At 57.4% G+C, this 21,139-nt stretch overlaps 1 protein-coding gene across 5 annotated transcripts in view; it reads right to left on the reverse strand.

The window, feature by feature from the left end:
* The window catches only part of GLI2 (GLI family zinc finger 2), a 251,033-nt gene that overhangs the window by 14,651 nt on the left and 215,243 nt on the right, over window positions 1-21,139 (reverse strand). For all 5 annotated transcript variants that reach the window (XM_023622733.2, XM_070241767.1, XM_070241769.1 and 2 more), the window contains 5 exons: window positions 20,313-20,498; window positions 8,776-8,977; window positions 7,250-7,463; window positions 5,782-5,904; window positions 2,426-2,560 (listed from right to left, as the gene is read on the reverse strand). In XM_023622733.2, coding sequence (XP_023478501.2) covers window positions 2,426-2,560; window positions 5,782-5,904; window positions 7,250-7,463; window positions 8,776-8,977; window positions 20,313-20,498 — 860 coding nt within the window. The remainder of the gene's footprint in view (window positions 1-2,425; window positions 2,561-5,781; window positions 5,905-7,249; window positions 7,464-8,775; window positions 8,978-20,312; window positions 20,499-21,139) is intronic.

Here is a 21,139-nt window from a genome sequence, read left to right on the forward strand (position 1 = left end):
TCCGGACCCCCACAGTCCAATGCAGCAGCCACTCGCCACTTGAGTCTCTTGAACCCTTGAAATGTGGCTGCTCCCAACTGGGATGGGCTGTAAGTGTGAACTACACACCTATTTCAAAGACTGAGAGTGAAAAAAAGGGATGTAACGTATCTCAACAATTTTGTTTTATATGATTACATGTCAAAATGATAATATTTTAGATATATTGGGTTAAATACAATATATTATTGCAATTCATTTCATCTGTTTCCTTTGACTCTTGTTTTTGTGTGTTCCTATGTATAAGAAAATTCCATGCACGGCTGGCGTTTGTGGTTTGTGGGTCTTTCTCCCAGGCAGTGCCCCTGTAGATCTTTGCAACCTACACTGCTGTCCACGAGCTGGGCATTGGGGCACTGGCAGCCCGCACCCTGTAGGACAGGAAGCCGCGGCCTCACGCCCCGAGTATCAGGCCCAACTGTCATGCATACAAATGCCAACGCTGGAGCAAGTAACATCTACAGCGCTTTGAACTTCCAGGGAAATCTTATCATATTAGCCTCACTCTCCATTTTTAAAGTCTTTCAAATGAAAGAAATGCACCCTGACAATGCCTTTCATTTTTGTCTCACTGGTTTACTTAGCAACAAATTGTTAATAATCGACTGGGGGCTCCCATTCGCCCGTGTGCTGCCACCATCCATCTTCTCAGGGAGCAGAGAGAAAGACAGAGCTGGGCAGAGGGGAGGCTCCCCTCTCTCACAGGAGCCCACTCTTTCCAGGGCCAGGTGGAGGTGACCACCCATGGCCACAGGGACAGTCCTGGGCACAGGTGGGAGCCTGCAGCTGAAGCCCTCCTCCCCAGGTCTGGACCCCTCTGCCTTTCCTTGGGGAATTTCCTCCCTGCTCTTTGGGGCCGACCCACTCATCACTGAGCTCATCTTTCACCTTTTCACCTCCTCGTCTCCCCCCTTTGCCTGGGCCCTCTCCCGGCCTCAGAGGCTGTGCCCTTTCTCCTCCTTTAGTCTGATCCCATCCGTCCTACGACTCACAGCTCCAGCGGGCCCTTCTCCATCTCAGACTTGTTCCCCCAAACAGGTGGCACAGGTTGAAAAATTATGTTCAAGTTCCAGAAGGGATTAGATAAGACCCTGCTTCACAGGTCCTATGTCAGCTGTTATGGGTTTGCTGGGAAATTCTGGTCTTCTGCTGAGAATTTGGGGAGAAAAACACAAACACAAGAGAAACCTACAGTATTTGAGAGCAAGTCACAAGAATGGAGGAAGCAGAGGGAGGGGGCGGTGTTCTAAATGCTGAGTTCACAGAGCTGGGGAGCAGCAACTCCTTCTGGATGGCTTCTGGGTGTGAACTGTGTGTGAGTGTGTGTGTGTGTGCGTGTCTGTGTATCTCCTCTACTACTCTACCCAGCAAGTGAGCTGCTAGTTAAGTGGGGCTTCATCTTTACATATACTCATTCACCAAGTATGTGTTGGGACGGGGTGCTTTTCTAGATGGAGAAGAGAGCTGCTCAGGGCTGCGGGGGGAACAGGGAGGAGGAGGCAGGAGGGAGCTCCCACGGACGGAATGCTGCCATCTAAGTATTGACGTGTGGGATCATCCTCAGTCTCCACCCGCTGCAGGGTAGGCCTCACCTCCCGGCACAGGGGAGGAAACTGAGGCTCACGGAGGTTTTAAGTCACTAGCTCAGAACCACTCGGCAAGCTGTGGGGGAGCCAAGTTGGAAGCCAGGAGCCTCCCGTGCTGAGCCCCTGCTCCCCCCACTGCACAAATTAGCCCCCGACTGCCACCCTAATGGATGATGCTGTATAAGGGTTTAGAGGGTGGACCAAGAGGCATACCCTGAAGACCACACCTAGCTCTGTGGTCTTCTCTGGTCTCCTGATCTGTCAGTACCCAGGAGCCCCCTCTTTGATACAGGTGTAAACACCTTTTGGCACCTGTGTATACTGGGTCTCTGTGAATGGTCTCCAAGAGGAAATGACCAACTCTTTCCTATTGGGAGAAACTTCTTTCAGGTTCGGGTTTGATATTATCTTTGGATGCTGGCTGGTTTAACTCATCTTATTTCCCTCTTTGCATTGGTTGCTAGGAAGCTCAGAAAAAAAGATTTATATGTGAACCATAGCTCAGGGCCCTTGGTTTTTCATACAAACTTGACTCTTGGCTTGATTTTCTTGTTCCTTTCCCCCTAGTTTTCTCATTTACTTAATTTTCTTTCAATCTCTCGTATTGGTAACCCCCCTTTTAGAAACAAGCAGTGCACAGATACATAATCATGCCTTCCACGTGTAAAAGATGTGGCCCCAGCACCTCCTGGAGCCTCATCCTCCAGCCCCTTCTCTCCGACATAGGGCTTGGAAGGCGCAAGGCCCTGTGTGGCCTGGCTCTATCCACGGTGGGCAGGTGGCCGGGGCTCGACGCTTACATGCACCAGCTGCTCCTGCGTGTCGTACTCCCTGCTGCAGTCTTCCCAGTGACAGCTCGTCTCGTAGACGACCACCTCGGCCTCCTGCTTACAGTCATCCCTGTCCAGGTCGTCCTTGAGGTCAGCCAGCTGCTCCTGCGGGGGGCAGAGCACACCCACGTGAGCCACATCCAGACACCTGGCCCCGAGGAAATGTCGCTATTAGCCCCCTGAGGTCTGTGAAAATACGCTGGGCTCGTACAGGTGTGGACACACACACACACATGTACACACACCCCCGCTCGCCAGCGGTCTCAGCCCCCTTCCTCAATTCGGCTCCCAGCCATCGCTCTTCCTGTCACACAGCCGTCCTGGGGACCCTCCCGCCTCTCTAACGTGTCCCGTCACATCCTGGGTCAACTGACATGGCCAGAACAGGAGAAAGGAGGGCAGGGACTTTTGCTTATGTGGTTTGGTTTGCTCTGGGGGGAGCAGTGTGGCCCCACAGACTCAGGGGTGAGGGCATTTTTATTTATAGGGTGTCCGGGGTCTGCTCCTGCCTGGAGGCAAGAGAAAACCTGACAAGGCCCTGGCTTGGCCCTTCAGATCTCTCTCATACTGTCCCTTCCTCCCAGGGGGACACAGCGCGCCTGGCTTCACACCCAGGAGAGTGCTGAGGATGCTAAAGGCCCTGCAGAGGCTCCCAGCATCACGCCCCCCTGCAGTGGCCCTCAAAGGAGGGCGTTTGTATTCTCATCTCACAGCAGGGAAACAGGGAGCAGTCGACTCGCCCTCCCCAGAACGCAGAGTGAGCTTGTGGCAGCCTGGATCTGGGCTCGAGTCTCCTGACCATGACGGGGCCCACATGCACCCATTTCAAGGAAGCCCAGGAAAGACCCCGGAGGTAGTCTCTACCCGACCACAGGTGCCTGAAATCCCTTTCAAAGAGGACACAGACTCTTAATCCCAAACTAGCAGAGACTAAGAAAAAAACCCATGGAGCTGCCCCACCCCAGCTGATGCTAACGCAGAACCGGCCACGGGCAGCCTCTGAGCAGGGGACATGAGGACAGGCTGGGAGGTACCAGGAGCTGGGGCAAGGGAGAGGCACAGGTGCCCCAGGTTGGGAGGAATGCCCAGCGAGGACCTCCAGAGAATGTCAGGGGCTCCCCAGTATTCCACGGGCCTGCTAGGCAGACGGGGAGCAAAGCTGAGCCAAGAGGCAGATGTCAGAATGACTTGCTTTACATTTCAAACTACCTACCAAACAGCAGGAAAGTTCTGTCCTTCAAAAGAGCCTCTGGGGGAAGCATTTATTGTGAAAGGGGGACAACCTCTCCCCACAGTGAAGAGCCCCAGCGCCCACAATCTCTGAGACTCAGAGACGCGGAGGCTGCGGCTCCCACATCGGCCTCACTCCTAACGCTGAGTCCATCTCTAGGAGCGCAGAAATCGGCCTCCCGTCTCCCCACGGCCGGCTGCAGACTCACAGCCCTGACCACTTCCCATTGGAGCTGCAAAGGGCTCCTCCAGGAGGGGCTTCTGGCTGTTGATCAGAGTATTTTTCTATTAACCACGTGTTCCGAAAAGGAAAATGATGACATCTGCGAACCAAGGCCACAGGCAGCACGGGGTCACATTAAAAGGAAGGGGCCAGAGTGCTCTGCCCTGAAGCTTTAGCAATGGGAGATCTGGGGGACCGGGGGCCTCCTAATGCCCACTCTGCACTTTCAGAAAAACTGGAGCTAGACTTATTTCCATAAGCTGCATGCTCTGTTTATTTCAAAGAAGACTGGAAGAAGCTGCCACATTGACGTGTGAGAGGAGGATGGCACAGAGGCGGTGGGCACACGTGGGCCTCCAGACGGAGCCAGGCATCATCGCTACCCACGATTTTCAGAGCTTAAGCAGAGACAGGATTCATTACACTGCATTTTCTGCCAAAGGAAAGCACGGCCATCCACCCTGCAAATGAGTCAGGGAGCAAGTGAGTCAGGTCACTGAATCAGGACACTGAGTGACACGGTGACAACCTCCTCATGATAAACAGCTTTCCTTCCACTGACACGAGTGAGGAGCCAAGCTGGGCACGAAGAAGGGCTGTGTGTGGCCCCTTTGGGCTGGAGGGGATGGGCCAGGGGGCCTGCAGGTGCTCAGCGCCGGCCTCCCCTCCCTGTCCTTGCTGCCCCCACATGCTTATCTCCCCTGGCTGTGCGCCCTTCTCATCCATTTCCACAGCCCTCAACGATGGCCGGCCTCCTCGAGAGCATGCATCATGCTGAGATGCTTTGGTGTCAGGGAGGGGAGAGGAATTTGTCACCAGCCCTCTGTTTGCCTGACAATAACAGGACCCAATATTTCATAAAAATTAAGTGCCTAGAGCATGCCCGATGGTTTACAGGTTTGATAAAGGATGGTCCGGCAGATGTAGGGGAGACGGGGACAGGAGGCCCCGAGCATCCTTGGTGTCAAAGCTGGTGATTCCATAGTAACAGATGGGGCCCAGAGAGAGGCGGGAGGCTTGCCTGCAAGGTCGGCACTCACACTGCGCCCTTCCCATGACAGGCCTCTGCTCCAACAGCTGGGACTGCCTGCCTGCAATCTGCAGTGTGGAATAAGCGGCAGGATGGCGAAAGGGACCTGCATAAGGGCCTCAGCCCCGCAACAGACCCACCCCAGGATCTGGGCTGCTCCGCCCCTCGCCTTCCTGCCAGGAATCATCTCCCCTTCCCTCCCTTCCCACACCACTCACTCCCTCAAATGCATCGAGTCATAAGAAAAGACTATTTCACAGCTACTGAGCACCAGGCCCCACGCAAACCCTGGCGATGTGGAGCCAAGTCAGGCACTTGTCCCAAACTCCACCTCTCCAAAGCTTACGGCGCAGTGCTGGAGACAGACCCACTGACCCAGAGGCTAGGAGGGGTGTCTGGGCGAATGTGAGCCCTATTATCCAGGAGGGTCAGGCAAGGCTGGAGTGGCGGCAAAGGGGACAAAGCGGGGGATGAAGTTCCAGGGAGAGAGGGCAGCTGGACAGGGGCCTGAGCCATTTGGAGACGGGAGCAACTCAGTTTGTCCGGGGCTTGTGCTTCGTGAGGGTGAGGAATGGGGCGAGAGACGGTGCAGCCCCAGACACTCACTCATTCAGCAGGTGTCTGATGAGCAGGTAGCAGGTGCAGGCTGTTGGGGACCCAGCTCTGGTCCTCCCGGAGCTCCCAGTGCACCCACCCTGCCCTCTCTAGTTCACTCATTTGCTCATTCATGCAGGCAGCCACCTACTCAGCCATTCGCCAACAGGGTTGCCGCCCCAAGTCAGCTGACCCAGAGGAGACAAGGCCTGGCCCAGCCCGAGGCCACCAGCACAGCCAGCGGGTTACCTGCGTCAGGGTCAACGGGGAGGCTGGTCGCAGGCCCTCGGCTTCCGTCTTGACCTTGCTGCGCTTGTGAATGACGATGGGGTTGACGGTGCTGCTCACGGCTGACTCGCTGCTTGGCTTGTTCTGAGGGAGGGTGAACAGGGGAGCCCGTCACACAGGGGCAGGGTGGGGACACCTCAAATTCTGTCTGGGCTTTACCTTTGGGACCCTCCCCACACAGACCATCTGGGCCAACCCTGTGGTTTGAAGTTTCAGAAACCAAGTGCCCCCAGCTCAGTCCTTTGGCCAGGGGCACGGCCAGGAGAGGGCCCAGAGCTCAGCCTGCCAGCACCTGCCTCCCCACCATGCAGCCCCACCTCCACTCCCATGACTTGAGGGAAATGGAACAGAGACCCTCTCTTTGGGAAGTGCTGGGTGCCCTCGTTCCTGTCCCAACAGCCTCAACTTCTTGGCCCTCCAGAGCAGGGGCGGCTCTGGGTCTGAGGAGAACAGGACCAGCCGGCCCAGGGAGCAGGTGAGGAGAGCCTGGAGCTGCAGTGTCAGGCAATGTGACAACAGCCGACAGCCACTGTCTGGAGAGAGGTGCCAGGTGACTGCCTGGAGCCCTGAGCTGGAGGGAGAGGATGTCCTGGAAGAGGGCTGCTTCCAGACTGTGTGGTGTCTTGTCTTCCTCACCGGCACGTGCTCACATCCAGGTCTGCCTTGCCAGGTAGGTGGCCCAGGGGTTGCTTCACCTCAAGAACTGTCATTGTGAGTGCTAACAGGTTCCGCGTTGACCTGGGGCTCTGTGCTCACAGAAGCTCAAGTACATGCACGATGACCCCATGCAGGTGGCAGGCCCCCCTTTTCAGACTCAGGCCGAGAGGTAAAGAGACTTGCCGCTTTCAGGCAAGTCAGGGTCAAAAACATGGTCTAACTGATTCCAAAGCCTGTGCCCTTTCCTCTTTCTGGTACTGGCTCTCTAACTCCACTTCCTCATCTGCAAAACAGGACTTGACTCGCTCACCACATACTGATGGCACCCAGTGTGTGCCAGGCACTGGGCAGGCATGCCCACACATGTCAAGGGCCTGTTGGAAAGGTCAAATAAGAGGGCCTTTGGTAAACTCAGGCTCTAAAACTAAATTGCACAGTATTATTTATTATCCATTAATCCATTTCAAATGCTGTGCACGGACTGCCTACACTATGCCAGATTCCATGAATTCTGGGGTTTCTCTAACTACTTGTTACATTCACTGGATGGGAAATGGCAGAACTGAGGCTAGGCACCTGCTTGTGGTAAGCGAGGGCAGTGTTAGGGCTGAGCCCCGGTCTCCTGATGCAGCCCGAGGCCCTTTGGATCACACGGCCTCTGCCCACTGGCCACATCTGTGCCGAGTTCCTCCACAAGTTCCCGGCAGAAACAGTCCTCGGGGGGTCCAGATGAGCACCTGGGGGCCCACCCTCTGCTCCTGCACCCCCATACCTGGCTGGCATCGCTCAGACAGTTGCTGCTGCTGCTGAGCTGGGTGGGCGTGGCATTGATGGAGGCGAGGGCCATGGGCTGCTGGGCCAGGAAGGTGGGCGAGGGCTGGATCAGGGGCGGTGTGTGTCCGAAGGCCGAACCCAGGCTCCTCTGCTGGCTCAGGATCTGCTGGTAGGCCACCGGGTTGAGGGGGTGGGGGAAGGTAAAGGCTGGGCTGCAAAGAAGAGCAGACAAGGTCATGGAGCAGCCTTCGTTCCTGGCAAACCGGCCCTCAGGAGCTGCCAGGCTCCATCTTGCCCCCACATCCTGGCCCTTCACGCCTGAGAGGCAGCTCTGCGTCACTGCTCCTGACTATCTGAACCCCATTCAGCCCCAAAGCTAGTTCGAATGTCCCCTTGTCCAGGAAGTGTGGCCCGAGCCGTCCAGCTCACACCAGCCTCTCTCCTCCGTAACTTCTACTACACTTCTAGGGCCCTACTGTGCCACTTGCATATGAGCCACCCTCTCCAGAACAGGATCCTGAGGAAATAAGGGTGACCTCTGAGGCTAAGCCATAAATACACTGTGGCTTCCTCTTTGCTCTCTCTCGGATCACTTGCTCTGGGGTCACGGGGAGGGGAAGCCAGCTGCCATGTTGTGAGGATGCTCAAGCAGCCCTGTGGAGAGGCTCCCGCAGGAGAAACTAAAGCTCCTGCCAACAGCCGTGTGAGTGAGCCAACTTGGAAACAGATCCCAGGCCTGGTCAAGTCTCCAGGTGACCACGGCCCTGGCTGACATCTTGACTGCAGCCTCATGGACGCAGGGCTAAGCCAGTCTCACCGTCCTGGCCCTCAGACATGGTGAGAGATAATAAATGCTTATCGTTGTTTTAAACTGCTAAGTTTGGGAGTAATTTGTCATACAGCAAAAGATAACTAACATCCTTGTTATCACTTCTATCTCTGGGTCCCCGGGCCGAGCTCTCCTGACATTCCTAACGCCTCCTGGCCCTTCAGGAGGGTCGGGGAAGAACATGTCTTCAGTCAAGTTGGTTGGGGTCTCAGTCCTTAGAGCAGTCAAGGGCTGCACAGGGGGGACTAAGGTGTCCATGAGGTTGGCTGTGCCACGCCGTGACCACAGTGGGGGCCTGCTGCCAGCCCAGAGACTTGTGTGGCCCAAGTCTGTGTCATGCCTCCTGTGGCCCCCGCTGCTGGTCAACGGCCTGGCTGCTCCAGGACACCTGCTGAAATAGCAGGAAAGTCACCTTTGATTTCATGATTGAACCTTTTGTGACAGACCTGGTAAACACTACTCCTCACATCAGAAATTGTGTTTGGAGGATAAATAGCAAGCACATGAAGACGTTCTCAATGTTGGCACATTTCAACTTCACCATTATTGGTTTTTGAATTCAGGAAAAACTTGCAAGTATGCTGATTCCCAAATGCAACAAGTCCTGTCTTCTCGGATTGAAAGCGCGGACCGTCCCCATTTGGCGCCCAGCCCAGCTCCCAATCCCCAGCCCCCTGCTGGCGGGCCAGGCTCACCTCAGGGCGCCCGCCGACAGGTGCCCGTAGGAGCCGCTGGCCGCTGAGCTGCTGCGCGAGTTGTTGATGTAGGCCACCAGCGAGCTGGGCGAGGTCCGGATCATGCGCTGCAGGTCGAGGCTGGCGTCCGAGAGCGGGGAGATGGACAGCGCACGCTTGCGGCTGAGACGGGGCGTCACCCGCGGGCTGGAGAAACGTGACACTGCGGAACACCCGACCCAAGGCCTGTCAGCCTCACCGCAGTGTTTGTAGGGGGCATGAAAAGGGGGCGGGTGACTGGAAGGCAGGGGACAGGAAGAGCCTGTAAGGATGGCCTAATGGGAATCGCAGCTTGGCCACTTTCCAGCTGCAGGCTCTTGGGCGAGGGACGGAGCCTCTCTCAGCCTCATTTACTCATCTCTTAAATGGGACTGATCCACACAAGGTGTGGGCAGGATTCAGGAAGCACAGGGCAGGTGCTTGAGCAAGGGGATATGAGCCTTGAACACACAACAGCAGCTTTACCATCAGGTATGCAGACACCAGGGCTGGGCCCAGCAATGCTGACAGCACAGCACACGAGCCCTAAGCTTGGTGGCCTCTCCCAAAGGGAACCCACCTGCGAAGCCAGCAGCAGGTCAAGTAATAGGCCATGGCCAGCGCCCAAAGCCCCCTCTGCCCCTTCTGGACCCACCCCGTGGGCAGCCACTATCCTGGCTTCCAACACTCAGCTTAGTGTTGCGAGTTTTGAGCATTTTCCTGGTATGCAAATAGAATTATAAATACTCTTTCTTATTCAGCTTCTTTCATCCTACATTATCGGTTTGTGAGATTTCTCCATGCCGTTGAGTGTGGCAATAACTGGCCCTTTTTAATTTGCTGTAGAGAATTCCACCGGGTGGCTACTCCATGGGGAGGACCGTGAAAGGAGTTAAGTGTTCCAAGGTCACGGATCACGCTGCAACTAGGATCACCCCAGATGCCCCCTCTTAGGGCACTTGCCAAGCCCCCAGACTCCTAGCACAATGCCTGGGCCTTTGGCTGGTTCTCTGGGGCCTGCTGGGGAGGCTGCCGATGGAGTGGGGAGGTGGTGGGAGCAGCAGTGAGAGGCAGCTTGGCCACACACAGATGACTCTCCAATTCTGAGCCCTTTCAGTCCTGGAGTCGCCTGAGGCTTGGAAAGCCTGTTGCCTTAAACACACGCGCATACACCACCCCCCACCCCCCGACATGCACACACACACACACAAGCACACCACCCCACATGCACACACACGTACACCCCACACACATGTACCCCCCCTACATGCACTCATGCACACACACTGCACCCGCCTATCTGACAGCCCCTTGGACGTGCTCTCAGCCCTCCCCAACTCATACATATGGATCCGTGGGAGCGGGAGAGGGCCTGCCCCAGACCGCGCTCCCTGCGCCCAGGGCCACGGGCTCTCCCGCCATGGCTCCAGACTGCTCCTCCCCACGGTCCCTCCTCCCTGATCAGGGCTCCAGGTCTTTCCTCTGGACAAACAGTGGCCTCGAAATGGTCTCACGACATCACCGGACAACTCCCCACAGGCCAAGGTTTCTGCCTTGTCCAGACCCTCTCTGAGCCCCCGCTTCCTCTTTGTAACAGGGTCTACTGGTGCCGACCTCCACGGCTGTGGTGAGGAGTAATTCGGTGGCATATGGGACATGCCTTGCACACGGCCATGGCACATAAACACTCTGCTGGGACCCTGCGTTTCTGGACACCTGCATGGAAAAGGGTCTTCCTGGGCCCCGCTGGCCCTGCCCAGCCGTCCTCCCGTCAGTGGCCCCCAGGTTCCCCTTGGGCTTGGGGTGTTGCCTGTAAACAACTCTAGCGGCTGCTCAAACACCCCCCCACTATACACAGCCCAGCCCAGCCCACCTCCGTGCCTGTGCTGGCTGTTCCTGGGCTCGTGATACCCGCTTTTCTCCCTTCTGCCTGCTCAGACCTGCTCAGGGCTCATAGGTCCCCCTCCTCCAGGGAGATGGCAGGCTGTTCTGGCCACAGCGTTGGTGTGTTGGTGCCTTGTCTCCACAGCTGCAAGGAGCACCGAGGGCAGAAGTGATGGTCTGTGAATCTCTTGAGCCCCGATCCCCAGTACCAGCCAGCCCCTGAGAAAGCTCGGGGCATATCTGGCCTGTGTGACTCCAGAGCCACCTGGGATCCATCTACTGCTGGGCCTGGGGGGTCAACCACCTCTGGCCCTCCCCAGCCCTCCACTCTGGGCTGGCAAACCTGGGAAGCCCTGGGAAGGCCCTTTACCGCTGCGCTACCAGAGAGACATCTCTCTGAGGCTGTGGAGAGGAGAGGGGAGGCCCCAGAATCCTCGGGCTGGAAGGGGATTCCAGGGTTTTCTCTGCTAATTGTCTTCTCCGTGGATGAGAGGCCCTGGGTACAGGGACAGAGACCTGGGCTGGACCAGCAGCCGTGTCGGGTAGGGTGAGGGTGCACACAGGCTGCCTTGGGCTGGTGCCACAGGTCAGCTGCGTGGCCTGGGGCAAATCGCTTAACCGATGGGAGACTGAGAACCTTCGTCAATAACCTGAGCATAAAAACTGATCCCCTGCCAGGGTGGGTGGTCGTGCTCCTACAGGATGACAGACGCTGAGGGGGCCTGTGCACTCGGAAATGCCCTACAACTGTGGTGCCCAGGTGACCGTATACTTTGTTCTCAACAAGAAGGATGAAGTGCTCTTACGCAAGCACCCAGGTGGAGGAAAATCTGAGCTACTCAGAGTATCCTTGTCCTTGAACATCCTCGTCAGCTGAAGTTGTTGTATTTGGCTGACTGTTTATTCTGTTGGGTTCTGAGGCCAGAGGTTCATGCATCATTCAGCAAGCAGAGCTACGGTGGGTACACAGAAGGCGCTTCATAGATGCTTTTGGGGATGCAGGCTCACTCAGCTCACAGAGGACCCCAGGAGTGTGACCAGCACCCAGGCCAGCAGGGGACGCACTCGGATAATGCCACCTTTCTGCTGTGGCAGGAAGGATCCCAGGCCGCATGCCTAGGGGCAGAAGGTGCCTGACCATGTGCTGCCTCAGAGGGGCCCCACGGCGCAGGCCCACGCCCCAGTGGGCACTGAGGCTGCGCCACAATACAACCGCCCTCTCAATGAGCAGACGACAAACAGACGCACCCTGGGGGTCAGCAACTAGAGAAGGTGCATGTCCTTTTGGTGTGGTATTCGATAAGCACCTGCCTCTGAACTCTGGAGTGACTAATAACCCAGTGACAGTGCTATTTAGTGACATTTAGAGCCAGTGTCTCAACTGACAGCTACCACCACCCTCCGAGACGCAAACCCAGCTTTGCAGATGAGAAAACCAGGCGTGGGGAGGGGAGGGACTTGCTCAAGGGCGGGATTTGAACCCAGGTCCGCAGGGGCCCTGATGTGTGGCTTTTCTGGGCCCTCAGAGTCCTCGAGTCTATCTTCAGAGAGGCAGGGAGAGGTGGGGCCAGGAAGACGCGCTCTCATCACAGCTTTTCACTCCCCACTCTGTGCCCCCCAAACCTTTCCAAAGCTGCCCACTGCTATTAGGAAAAAGGCCCAAATCCTCAGCATGGTTTGGTAGCCCTGTGGCCCCTGTCCACATCTCCAGGTTCATCCTGCCCTCGTGCCCTGCTCTGCTCCTTCCAGCTCCCCTCATGTCCCCCACCCTCCTGCACAGGGCCTTTGCACATACAGCTTCCTCTGTCTACAGTGCTCTTCCCTCCTCTCTGTGCTCAGATCTCAGCCAGATCATCGCCTTCTGGGAAACCATGCCTGACCTCCTCGATGTGGGCAGGTCCCATGGCATGCTCTCCAGCGCTGCGGTCCCCTCTCTCCAAACAGGTGTCCCACCATGAGTGCGCATCCACCTGTGTGGCTAGCCAGTCAGTTCTGTCTCTCCCACCTTCAGGAATAAGGGACTTGGGTCTTTTCCCCTCACCATTGTATCCCAACCCTCGAATACGGCTGGCTCGGTGGTGAGGCCAAGGTGGGAGATGCTCAGTGCTGAGCAACCAGCGCAGGCGCGGGGCAGTGAGGGAGGCAGAACCACAGGCCCCGAAAGTCCGCATCGCGTGAACGCCCCGCAGTGGCTGGGGACTGTTCTAAGCACTTTAAAGTATTAAGCAGTTTAACCTTCACAACTGTGCTACGAGGAAGGGAGAATTATTATCCATTTTACAAACGACAGAATGAGTAGCTGGCCCAAGGCCATAGAGCCAGAGGAATTGTAGAAAAGGACTGGGAGGCAGGCAGACGACCAGCAAAATGACCCCCCCCCCACCACGGCCTCTGCTCAGGGCGGGCAGGGAAGCACCTCGGGGAGGGCTCTCCCGGAGGGGCAGGGGCTGGGGCAGACACACACACACACACACACACACATACACGCACCATGGGGGGCACACAGCCTGTGCCGGCCGGCCACCCTGAGCCTGATGCTGAGTGGCTGCCTTGGGGCACGTGATTCAGGCTCCTGGAGCCTCTCTCTGCCCGTCTGTACAAGGGGGCAGCGTGGCTTGGCCTCAACACAGGACACAGGAGAGCACCGAGGATGGTGCCTAAAACCTAGCAGCCCTTCCAAACGAGACTGTGAACGGATACAGCCCTCTAGGGCTAAGAGGACCATTCTGACAGGCAGGTGAGCCCAGGGCAATAACGGAGCCGGGGACCGCAAGTCGAGAAAAGAGGACCGGGCCACACAGGAGGACGTCTGTCACCGACAGTCAGTCAGCCCACTCGCCCGTCCTCCACGCTTCTCGGTTCTTATCTGCTGAGTTCACTCCTCGCCAATCCTCACTCAAAGGAAGACCCAAAAGCGAATCTCCCAAAAGACGCCTGTTACTTACGAACTGAGTGGAAAACAGGGAAATAAAAGGGAGAAAAAGATGTAACATCACGTAAAGTAAGAAATACACTTCGTAACATTTTTAAAAAAAGGTTTTACTGCTAATGTTTGGATTCCCACCCTCTCGCACGCCCCTAACAAGAGGAAACAGGCCAAATCTGACAGTGATATTCATCTCTGTTATTCCCACCCCTCAAGGGAAATATGTTTATTAATGTGCCTCTTCCCTTGATAAATTACTAAATAGAAAGAAAAGTCTGGCACTCATTTCCCGTGGCTTCTGCTGTGATTTATGACAAGGGGCTGGAGGAGCTGTCGCATCCATTCCTCTGTGGATGCGTCTGTTCTGATGTCCGACAGCCACCGGGTGACCAGCCACCAGCCTGCCCTCACCTGGGGAGGGGGCTGGTGCCACCCATTCTGTCACCACTTGCTCCTGGGCCCTGTTTCATCCACTAGTTCTTTCTTTTGCTCATTCATGCGTCTGTCACTCATCCGCCACACCCCCCTGCAGTGTTGACAGTATGCCAGGCACTGGGCTGGACACTGCGGGGACTGCAAGGAGGAGGACTCTCGCCCCGCCCTCCTGGAGCTCACTGTCTAGATGAGAGGTGAAAATGGCACCCAGAGCACCAGGCAGAATTTCCTGGGGGCCACCTGAGCAGGATTACCCCAGAAATCCCAGAGTGCTCAGGTGGGTGGTTGCTTTCTCTGGGGCAGCTGGGAAGGAAGGGCAGGAGATGCGAGAACGGGCCCTGGACCCAGGCAGACCTCGGTTCCGACCGCGCTTGACGGCTCTGAACTGGGCAACTTTGGGTAAGTGGCTGAACCTCTCTGAGCTGGTTCCTCATCCAGAAGAAGGACGAACAGCACCACCTCAGGCTTGCTGTGGGCTAGTGACCAGCATATCATCTGCAGCTCTGAGTGGACCTCCCGTGGACATGGGAACCTGGGCTGAGGGCACAGGAGGGCTGCAGGGAGCCTGGCTCTGCCAGGCCTGGGCAGGGCAGGCGTGGGCACCAGCCGCCAAGGGAGCTGCTTGAGGACCTTAACCTGCCCCACACTCAGCTGTCCACAGCCCCCTGAGCCCCCTTATTGGGGAGTAGAAGTGCCTAGGCCTGGGAGCCCAGAGGCTCGGGGTGGGGCTGGCCACACCATTTCCTAATTCTGTGATGGACACAAAGAACTGGGGCTCTGGGTCTCGGGTTCCTTACCCGTAAAGCGACTTCACAATGCTCGTCTCACAGGAGTTTGTGCAGGTTTACCAGACGACCCACAGGCACTATTCAGTCAGCGCCTGCCCACAGCAGCCCTGCCCCTCTAGGCCCTGCGGCCTGCTCTCCTCTGCCTCAGTTCCCCTCCTGTCTGCAGGCTGGGCACAGACTCCCCGCCTGACTGGGGCCTCTGGCAGTCCCCCCATCAGCTCCTCCTGCCTCTCTGTGGTGTGATCAATGTAACTGGTTTCTGAAACCCCCCTGGACCCACAGGTGGCATAAAGAACGCGCATCGGGACGGAGGTGACATCCGAGTCAAATTACTGTCAATACGACAATAAAATATACAGCTCGGAGGAAATATGGGCTGTAAACAGACATTTCAATCGGAAACACTTCAATCTTCTCAATGTGGTGGTGGGGAGGGGGCCGCGCTGCTCTGCTGTTAAATCACTGATATTCAACAGCAGAACACAGGAAAACTCCATCTCAGGGCCCTGGTGACAACCAGTGGATTCCTGTCTCTCCAGAGGCCCACTAGGCAGAGCGAGAACCTCAGGCTCCCTCACGAGGTATCTATTACCTCCGACGCAGCATCCCTCCTCGCTCTTCCTGCTATAAATCAGCTCCTTTAAGAACAAGCGGCGACGGGCCTACATCAGCCACCCCGCGGACAAGCAGCTCCGGGCAGTGGGAGGGTGGGCTTTCACGGGAAAGGGCCCCTGTCCTGCCCGGCCTGGCCCTGTGCCTGGAGGAAGGCAGGGCCCGGTCCTTCAGTTCCACGAGAGCCCCATCAGAGGCCTCTCCACCCTCCAGCCTGCCCTCCACTGCTGCGGGGTTGCCCTCAACCCAGGACGTACACACGACCCAAACGAGGTTATTTTAGGCTGGACGGAGACAGACACAGGGCCATCTTCCTTGGGTATTATCAGGTTCCCCATTTCAGAAAAAAATAATAAAGTTCCATTTTAAGATCCATTTATTTAACGCCCAAAAGTGAGTCTTTTAAAAATATAATCTTAAATAAATAACGGTGCAGATGGCACTCGGCTAAGGTCAAAGTTGTGCTGGTGGTTTGCCGGTGAGCAGGCTGGGGACCCTGCTCTGCTGGAGGTGGGCCCAGGTGGCCTTCCTGCACACTCCGCCTCAGGTCACCCCACAGCCTGGCAGACCCCATCTCCATGCCCCAGCTCGATGTTCAGAGCCTCTGGAAAGTTCTCTCCCCCACATCTGTGCCTCCTCTTGGAACGTGAAGGGAAGGTGCTGAGAAAGGAGGCTGGGGCAGGCGGGGTGGCCTCAGGATGGGCTTACACGCTGGAGCGTGAGCACCACGAGGGTGGGACTTGGCATCCTGTGCACTTCTGTGCCCCAGCACATGGCAGGTACTCAGTAAATACCCCGAGAATGAACAAGAGAGAGAGAGAGTGAGTGTGTGTGTGTGCGTATGAGACACACACAGACACACACACACACACACACACACACAGACACACACACACAGAGGGAAGGCCCAGTCTCCCCAACCTCCCGCAAGCTCTGGACGCCCCTGCACACACACAGGGCTCATGCATCATGGCCATGGTTATGGAGCCTTCCTAACATGACAACACATGTCCCCTGGGAGTCAGGACCTTCCGCAGGTGGTCTCCGGAGTTGTGCTGCCCGCCCCTGGCTGCACAGTTTTCTCTGTGAGATCCTGAGCAAAAGAAACTCCACGGGAAGCTCCACGCACACCTGCCTCGGTGGACTGGACCTTCCCGGGAGCGTCTCTCCTCACACGTGCAGCCGGGACCAGCGGAAGACACAGGGCCGTCCCACAGTTCACGGGAGGGGAGGGACCGGGGACAGCCCCGAGGCAGCCTGGGCTCCGCCCGGCACGGGCCTCTCAGGGATACATGGGAACAACACATGATGTGGGCACTGGGGCTGAACAGAAATGCCTAAAAAGTTCTAAAAAGTGGAAGCAAAGGTTCTGATTCCAGTTTAAACTGGTTCAGAAAAAAACCAGATTAAATAACGACAAATAACAGGAGATCAGGCGGGACTGCTCTGATTTCCTTGGATCAGAACTGATTGGGAACAAAGAAAAAGAAATCGTCTGTGGCTGAAATCCATCGGGGTTCAGAAGACCCCCCACCCCTACCCCATGCCTCAGCCCAAGAAGTGGAGAACCCATCTGTTGGCTCCGGCTGAGGCTGGAAGGAAGCGGGATGCTGCCCTCTGTGCCCTGAAGCCAATCACGTCCCCCAGGCGCAAGGTGGAGACAGGATCACAGGTGGGTCTGATGAGTTAATCGGCTGATGGGGAGCCCACTGGTGAGCTCACCTCACTCCTCCCGCCTTCCTGGTGGTTCTCAGATGCTCAGCCCCCACATGCTGCCAAACGCAGAGCGGCTCTGAGAACAAAGCTGCTGTGTTCCAGCCCCTTCCAGGCTTCCTGCAAGCCACAGCTGCTTGCCCCGGCAGTTTCTTCCTAATTAGCCTGCATCTTTCCATTCCAGGTTCTTTAGCGACTGTCACTCACTCACTCACCCTACAGACACAGGGCCTGCCCCTTGGCAGCCCTGCTCCGAACCTGTGGGGCTCACTGGTTTGTTGACAAAGTACCAGCCAGTCACAACCGGAGTGCCTCGGGTCCCGCAGGTGGGCACCGAGGGAGGTGCAGGAGCCCGAGGGGAGCTGACGTGGTTGGGCGGAGGCTGGACTGGGGTGGTACCCCCGGAGAGGCGCCGTCTGCCCTGAGTCCTAGGACATGGTGCAGGACAGAGTCAGGCAGGCCTGCCGGGAAGGGCACTTGGGGAGTGCTCTGGGAACTGCATACGCAGTGAGGCGGTGGAGCACAGGGTGCAAGCGCTGGCAGGGTGGCAAGTAACCAGATGGCCAGGACGGTTGACAAGTCAGACACGGCAGGCCTCGGGGATGGGATGGACGGGATGGAGAGGAAAGGCGTCCAGAAGGACTTGTGGCCCTGGGCTTCGGCACAGGGTGGACAGTGGTGCGGACAATTGAGAGACAAAATCCTGCAGGAGACGGTAGATTTGAGAGGGAAAAGGGTACTGGTGGGAAGAGATCGGAACTAGCATTAATTGAGCACCTACTGTATGCCAGGCACAGAGCCAAGTTCACACTAGGCCCAGGTCTAGACCTGCCCACAGCTCCCTGTGCAGCCCCTCTTCTCACTGTCACCCCTGCAAGCACCCCAGCTCCAAGCCGGCTGCTCTGGGCTAAGCTGGAACACATCTGGCCCAGCAGATTCTCGCTCTCACATGCACATAGCAGGCACTCATGTTTGCTGACCTGGCCTCTCCTGTCCTCTGGGGACACCTGCCTGACCAGACCCCTCGGCCATGGATTCTCTGTGTCTGCCCACTGTCCACCTGGCCTGGTGCCAGCCACCCCGAGGCCTTGGAGGGCAGGCCCTGCTTGGGGGAATCTGACGTTTGGATGTGGCTGTGGGAACATGGTATCAGGACCGCTACGCACCGTATTGTCCCTGTTGTCTGGCTTCTGATTTTGGCAAGTAGCAAGTATATAAGCTCCCCCGAGCCCTCCCCTTGCCATGTGCTGACGCTGCTCCCGCTCCCCGCGGGAGCACCAAGGGCTGTTAGGAGGAGGAGAGAAGAGAGCACTCGAGTGAGTGTGCTCAGGGAGCCGAAGGGCCCCACTTCACACCCTGCACTGTGCGCCTGGACCAAGCCCCATCCTGGGAAGGCATGGGGGGCGGGGCCAGACCTAGGGATCCCATTCTGGTCCCTCTGTCACACTGTGAGCTCCTCTCAGGGACTGTCGGGCCTGATACCCAGGAGGGCTGGCGCTAGAAGGGCTGCAATGCTCTTCCCCAGTGATACTCTTGTAGGAGCACAGGGAATGCTCAGGGGGCGCAGGGACCACATCAGGTGGCTCCTGTACGTGTGAGGTGCACAGGGCAGACAGAGAGGGAAGTGGGAGCCAGAGGGAGGGGGGCTGAGGGAGGGGCATCTGGGAAGACTTCCTGGAGGAGGTGAGCTCTCAGTCAGGCCTTAAGAAGTGAGGGGCTCAGCTTTGCTCCAGCCAATAAGGTAGAGTTGCCGTGGCTGGTGTGGACAGGAAGCACAGGGCAAGGTACTGGGGGCACAGGCGGGGGCTGAGGGGTGCAGGTGCCCCCCTGAGTCTTGCACCCTGCCTGGCCCCACAGACACCAGGACTCCCCTGTGGGGTGGGTCTCCCTGCAGCCTCTGTCTGCTTCCTGCCATCGGGGAATGAAGACAACGTCCCAGGCAGGGGCCACCTGCCTGCTTCGGTGTGGTTCCCGGCTCCATGGTCTGGCCTGGAGCCCTGGGGACCTGGCTGGGCTCCAGGACCAGCAGGTAGAAGGGCACTGACGGGGGACAGGGGAGGGACCCTTAGCTCCATGCTGACCCCCAGGGGCTCACGGTCGGGGCTGCAGGTGCCCTGTGACAGCTGCTGTGAGGATGGCATCTGGTGGGAGGGAAGAACTTGTCATCTAATGGGCATCAAGAACTTCATCTGCTCAGAACACTGATGCCCCACCCCACCAGACATGCCTGCCTGCAGCCTCCCGTTCATTAACCGACAGCTCCGTCCGCCCACTGCTCAGGCCGAGACCCTGGGCTTGTCCTCAGCACCTTTTTGTCTCTCTCACTCCACATCCGATCTGGGAACAAATCTTGTGGCTCTACCTTCAAAATCTATCTGAAATATGACTGCTTCTGCCCACCTCTATTAACTGGAGCCCCTGCTTCCACCGTGCTCCTGAATCTATTCTCAGACCTGCAGCTACAATGGGATTCCTTTTAAGAATAAGTCAGATCTCATTACTCCTCTGTCCAACTGGCTCCAAGGGCCCCATCTCACTCCGGATGAAAGCTGGCATCTTGCCACGCCATGCCCAGCCTGCAGGCCTGGCCCAGGAACTCCGGCCCCACCCTACTCCTGCCCCTGACTCACTGGGTGCCAGGTACACTGGCCTCCTGGGTGTTCTTGTGTTCAGCAGGCACCTTGCTGCCTCAGGCCCTTTGCACTTGCTGTTCACGCTGCCTGGATTACTCTTCCCACACACTTCTGCATGGCTCACCTCTTTCAATTTTTCACTTGCACAGCGTCTTTGCAGTGAGGATTTCCTCACTCAAGATTGCACCCCCACTCCCCCTAGGGCCCCCACCCCATTCCCAGCTTTGTCTGTCTCTCCCCTAAGCTGTAGGCTCCATGAAGGCGGAGATTACTATGCTTTGTTCCCTGGGGTGTCTGCAATTCCGAAAACACTTCCTGGCCCATGGTGACTCACCAAGCATTTGTGTGTGTTGTTCAGACTCGTCCCTGTGGACAGCAGTCGTGGCAGGGCTTGGGGTAAAGCCCAGACCCCTCCTCAGGGCTCCTTACCCCCAAAAGGAGCAGCGAGTGCCCCCATCAGCCCCAGCCAAGTACCATCAGTCCCCATCTTCTGTCCGGCTCCCTGTCCCCACCCGGTCCAGCACTCACCATCCACTGGATTGAGGTAGTCGTGGAGATGGGGTGCACCGGCGGCACCCCCACTCTGCATCAGCAGGTCCCCGTAGGGAGCGGGATGGCCTGCCATGAGGGTCATCTGGTGGTAGCAGTCTGAAGGGTGGGTGCCGGGGGCAGGAAGGCCAAACAGTCCCCTCTCCTTAAGGTGCTCGTGGGCCACTGTCGGGGGAGGGAGAGAGAGAGGCCGTCAGAATGGGCAACAAAGAGGGGAAACACACCCCTGGCCTGAGGAGTCTGCTCAGTGCCATCCTCAGCCCCTAGGTCCCTGTGTCCCCTCCCCCGCTGCTCCCCGTGGCACCAAGCAGACAGCGTGGGCTGGGGTGTGTTTCTGCTGACGGGGAGGCCAGATGGAGGCCTCTGCACCCCTCATTCCTCCCTCACCTCGAGGCCGCGAATGATCACTCGTCCCCCCACTCCAGGCCCCACACAAGCCCAGAGCTCCAGGCTGACAGGCTCCATGGTCCAGGACAGTCTTCAAAGCAACAAGAAGATGCAAATGGAGGCATCATGGTGGCCAGACAGTTGGCCAGGTAAGTCTCGCCTGAACACGCAAGAGAGCTCGCCCAGCCTGGCCAGATAAAGCTGCTCGTCTGTCCCACAGCTGCAGGCCCCGGGCCGTCCACCTCCAGCCCTGCTGGGGCCTCGCAAAGAGGCAGGGGGCCCGGCTCCAGAGGATCCTGAGGGGGCCCGGCACATAGGGGTGCAGCGGCAGGGGAGGAATGGAGCTTGGAAACCAAACATCCCCGTCAGGAGTCCTGGCTTCATCCAGGGGTGAAAACTGGGCAGGGGCCACTTCTGAG

Source organism: Equus caballus, chromosome 18 (assembly GCF_041296265.1).
Source record: "Equus caballus isolate H_3958 breed thoroughbred chromosome 18, TB-T2T, whole genome shotgun sequence".
In the NCBI taxonomy this organism is placed as follows: domain Eukaryota; kingdom Metazoa; phylum Chordata; class Mammalia; order Perissodactyla; family Equidae; genus Equus; species Equus caballus.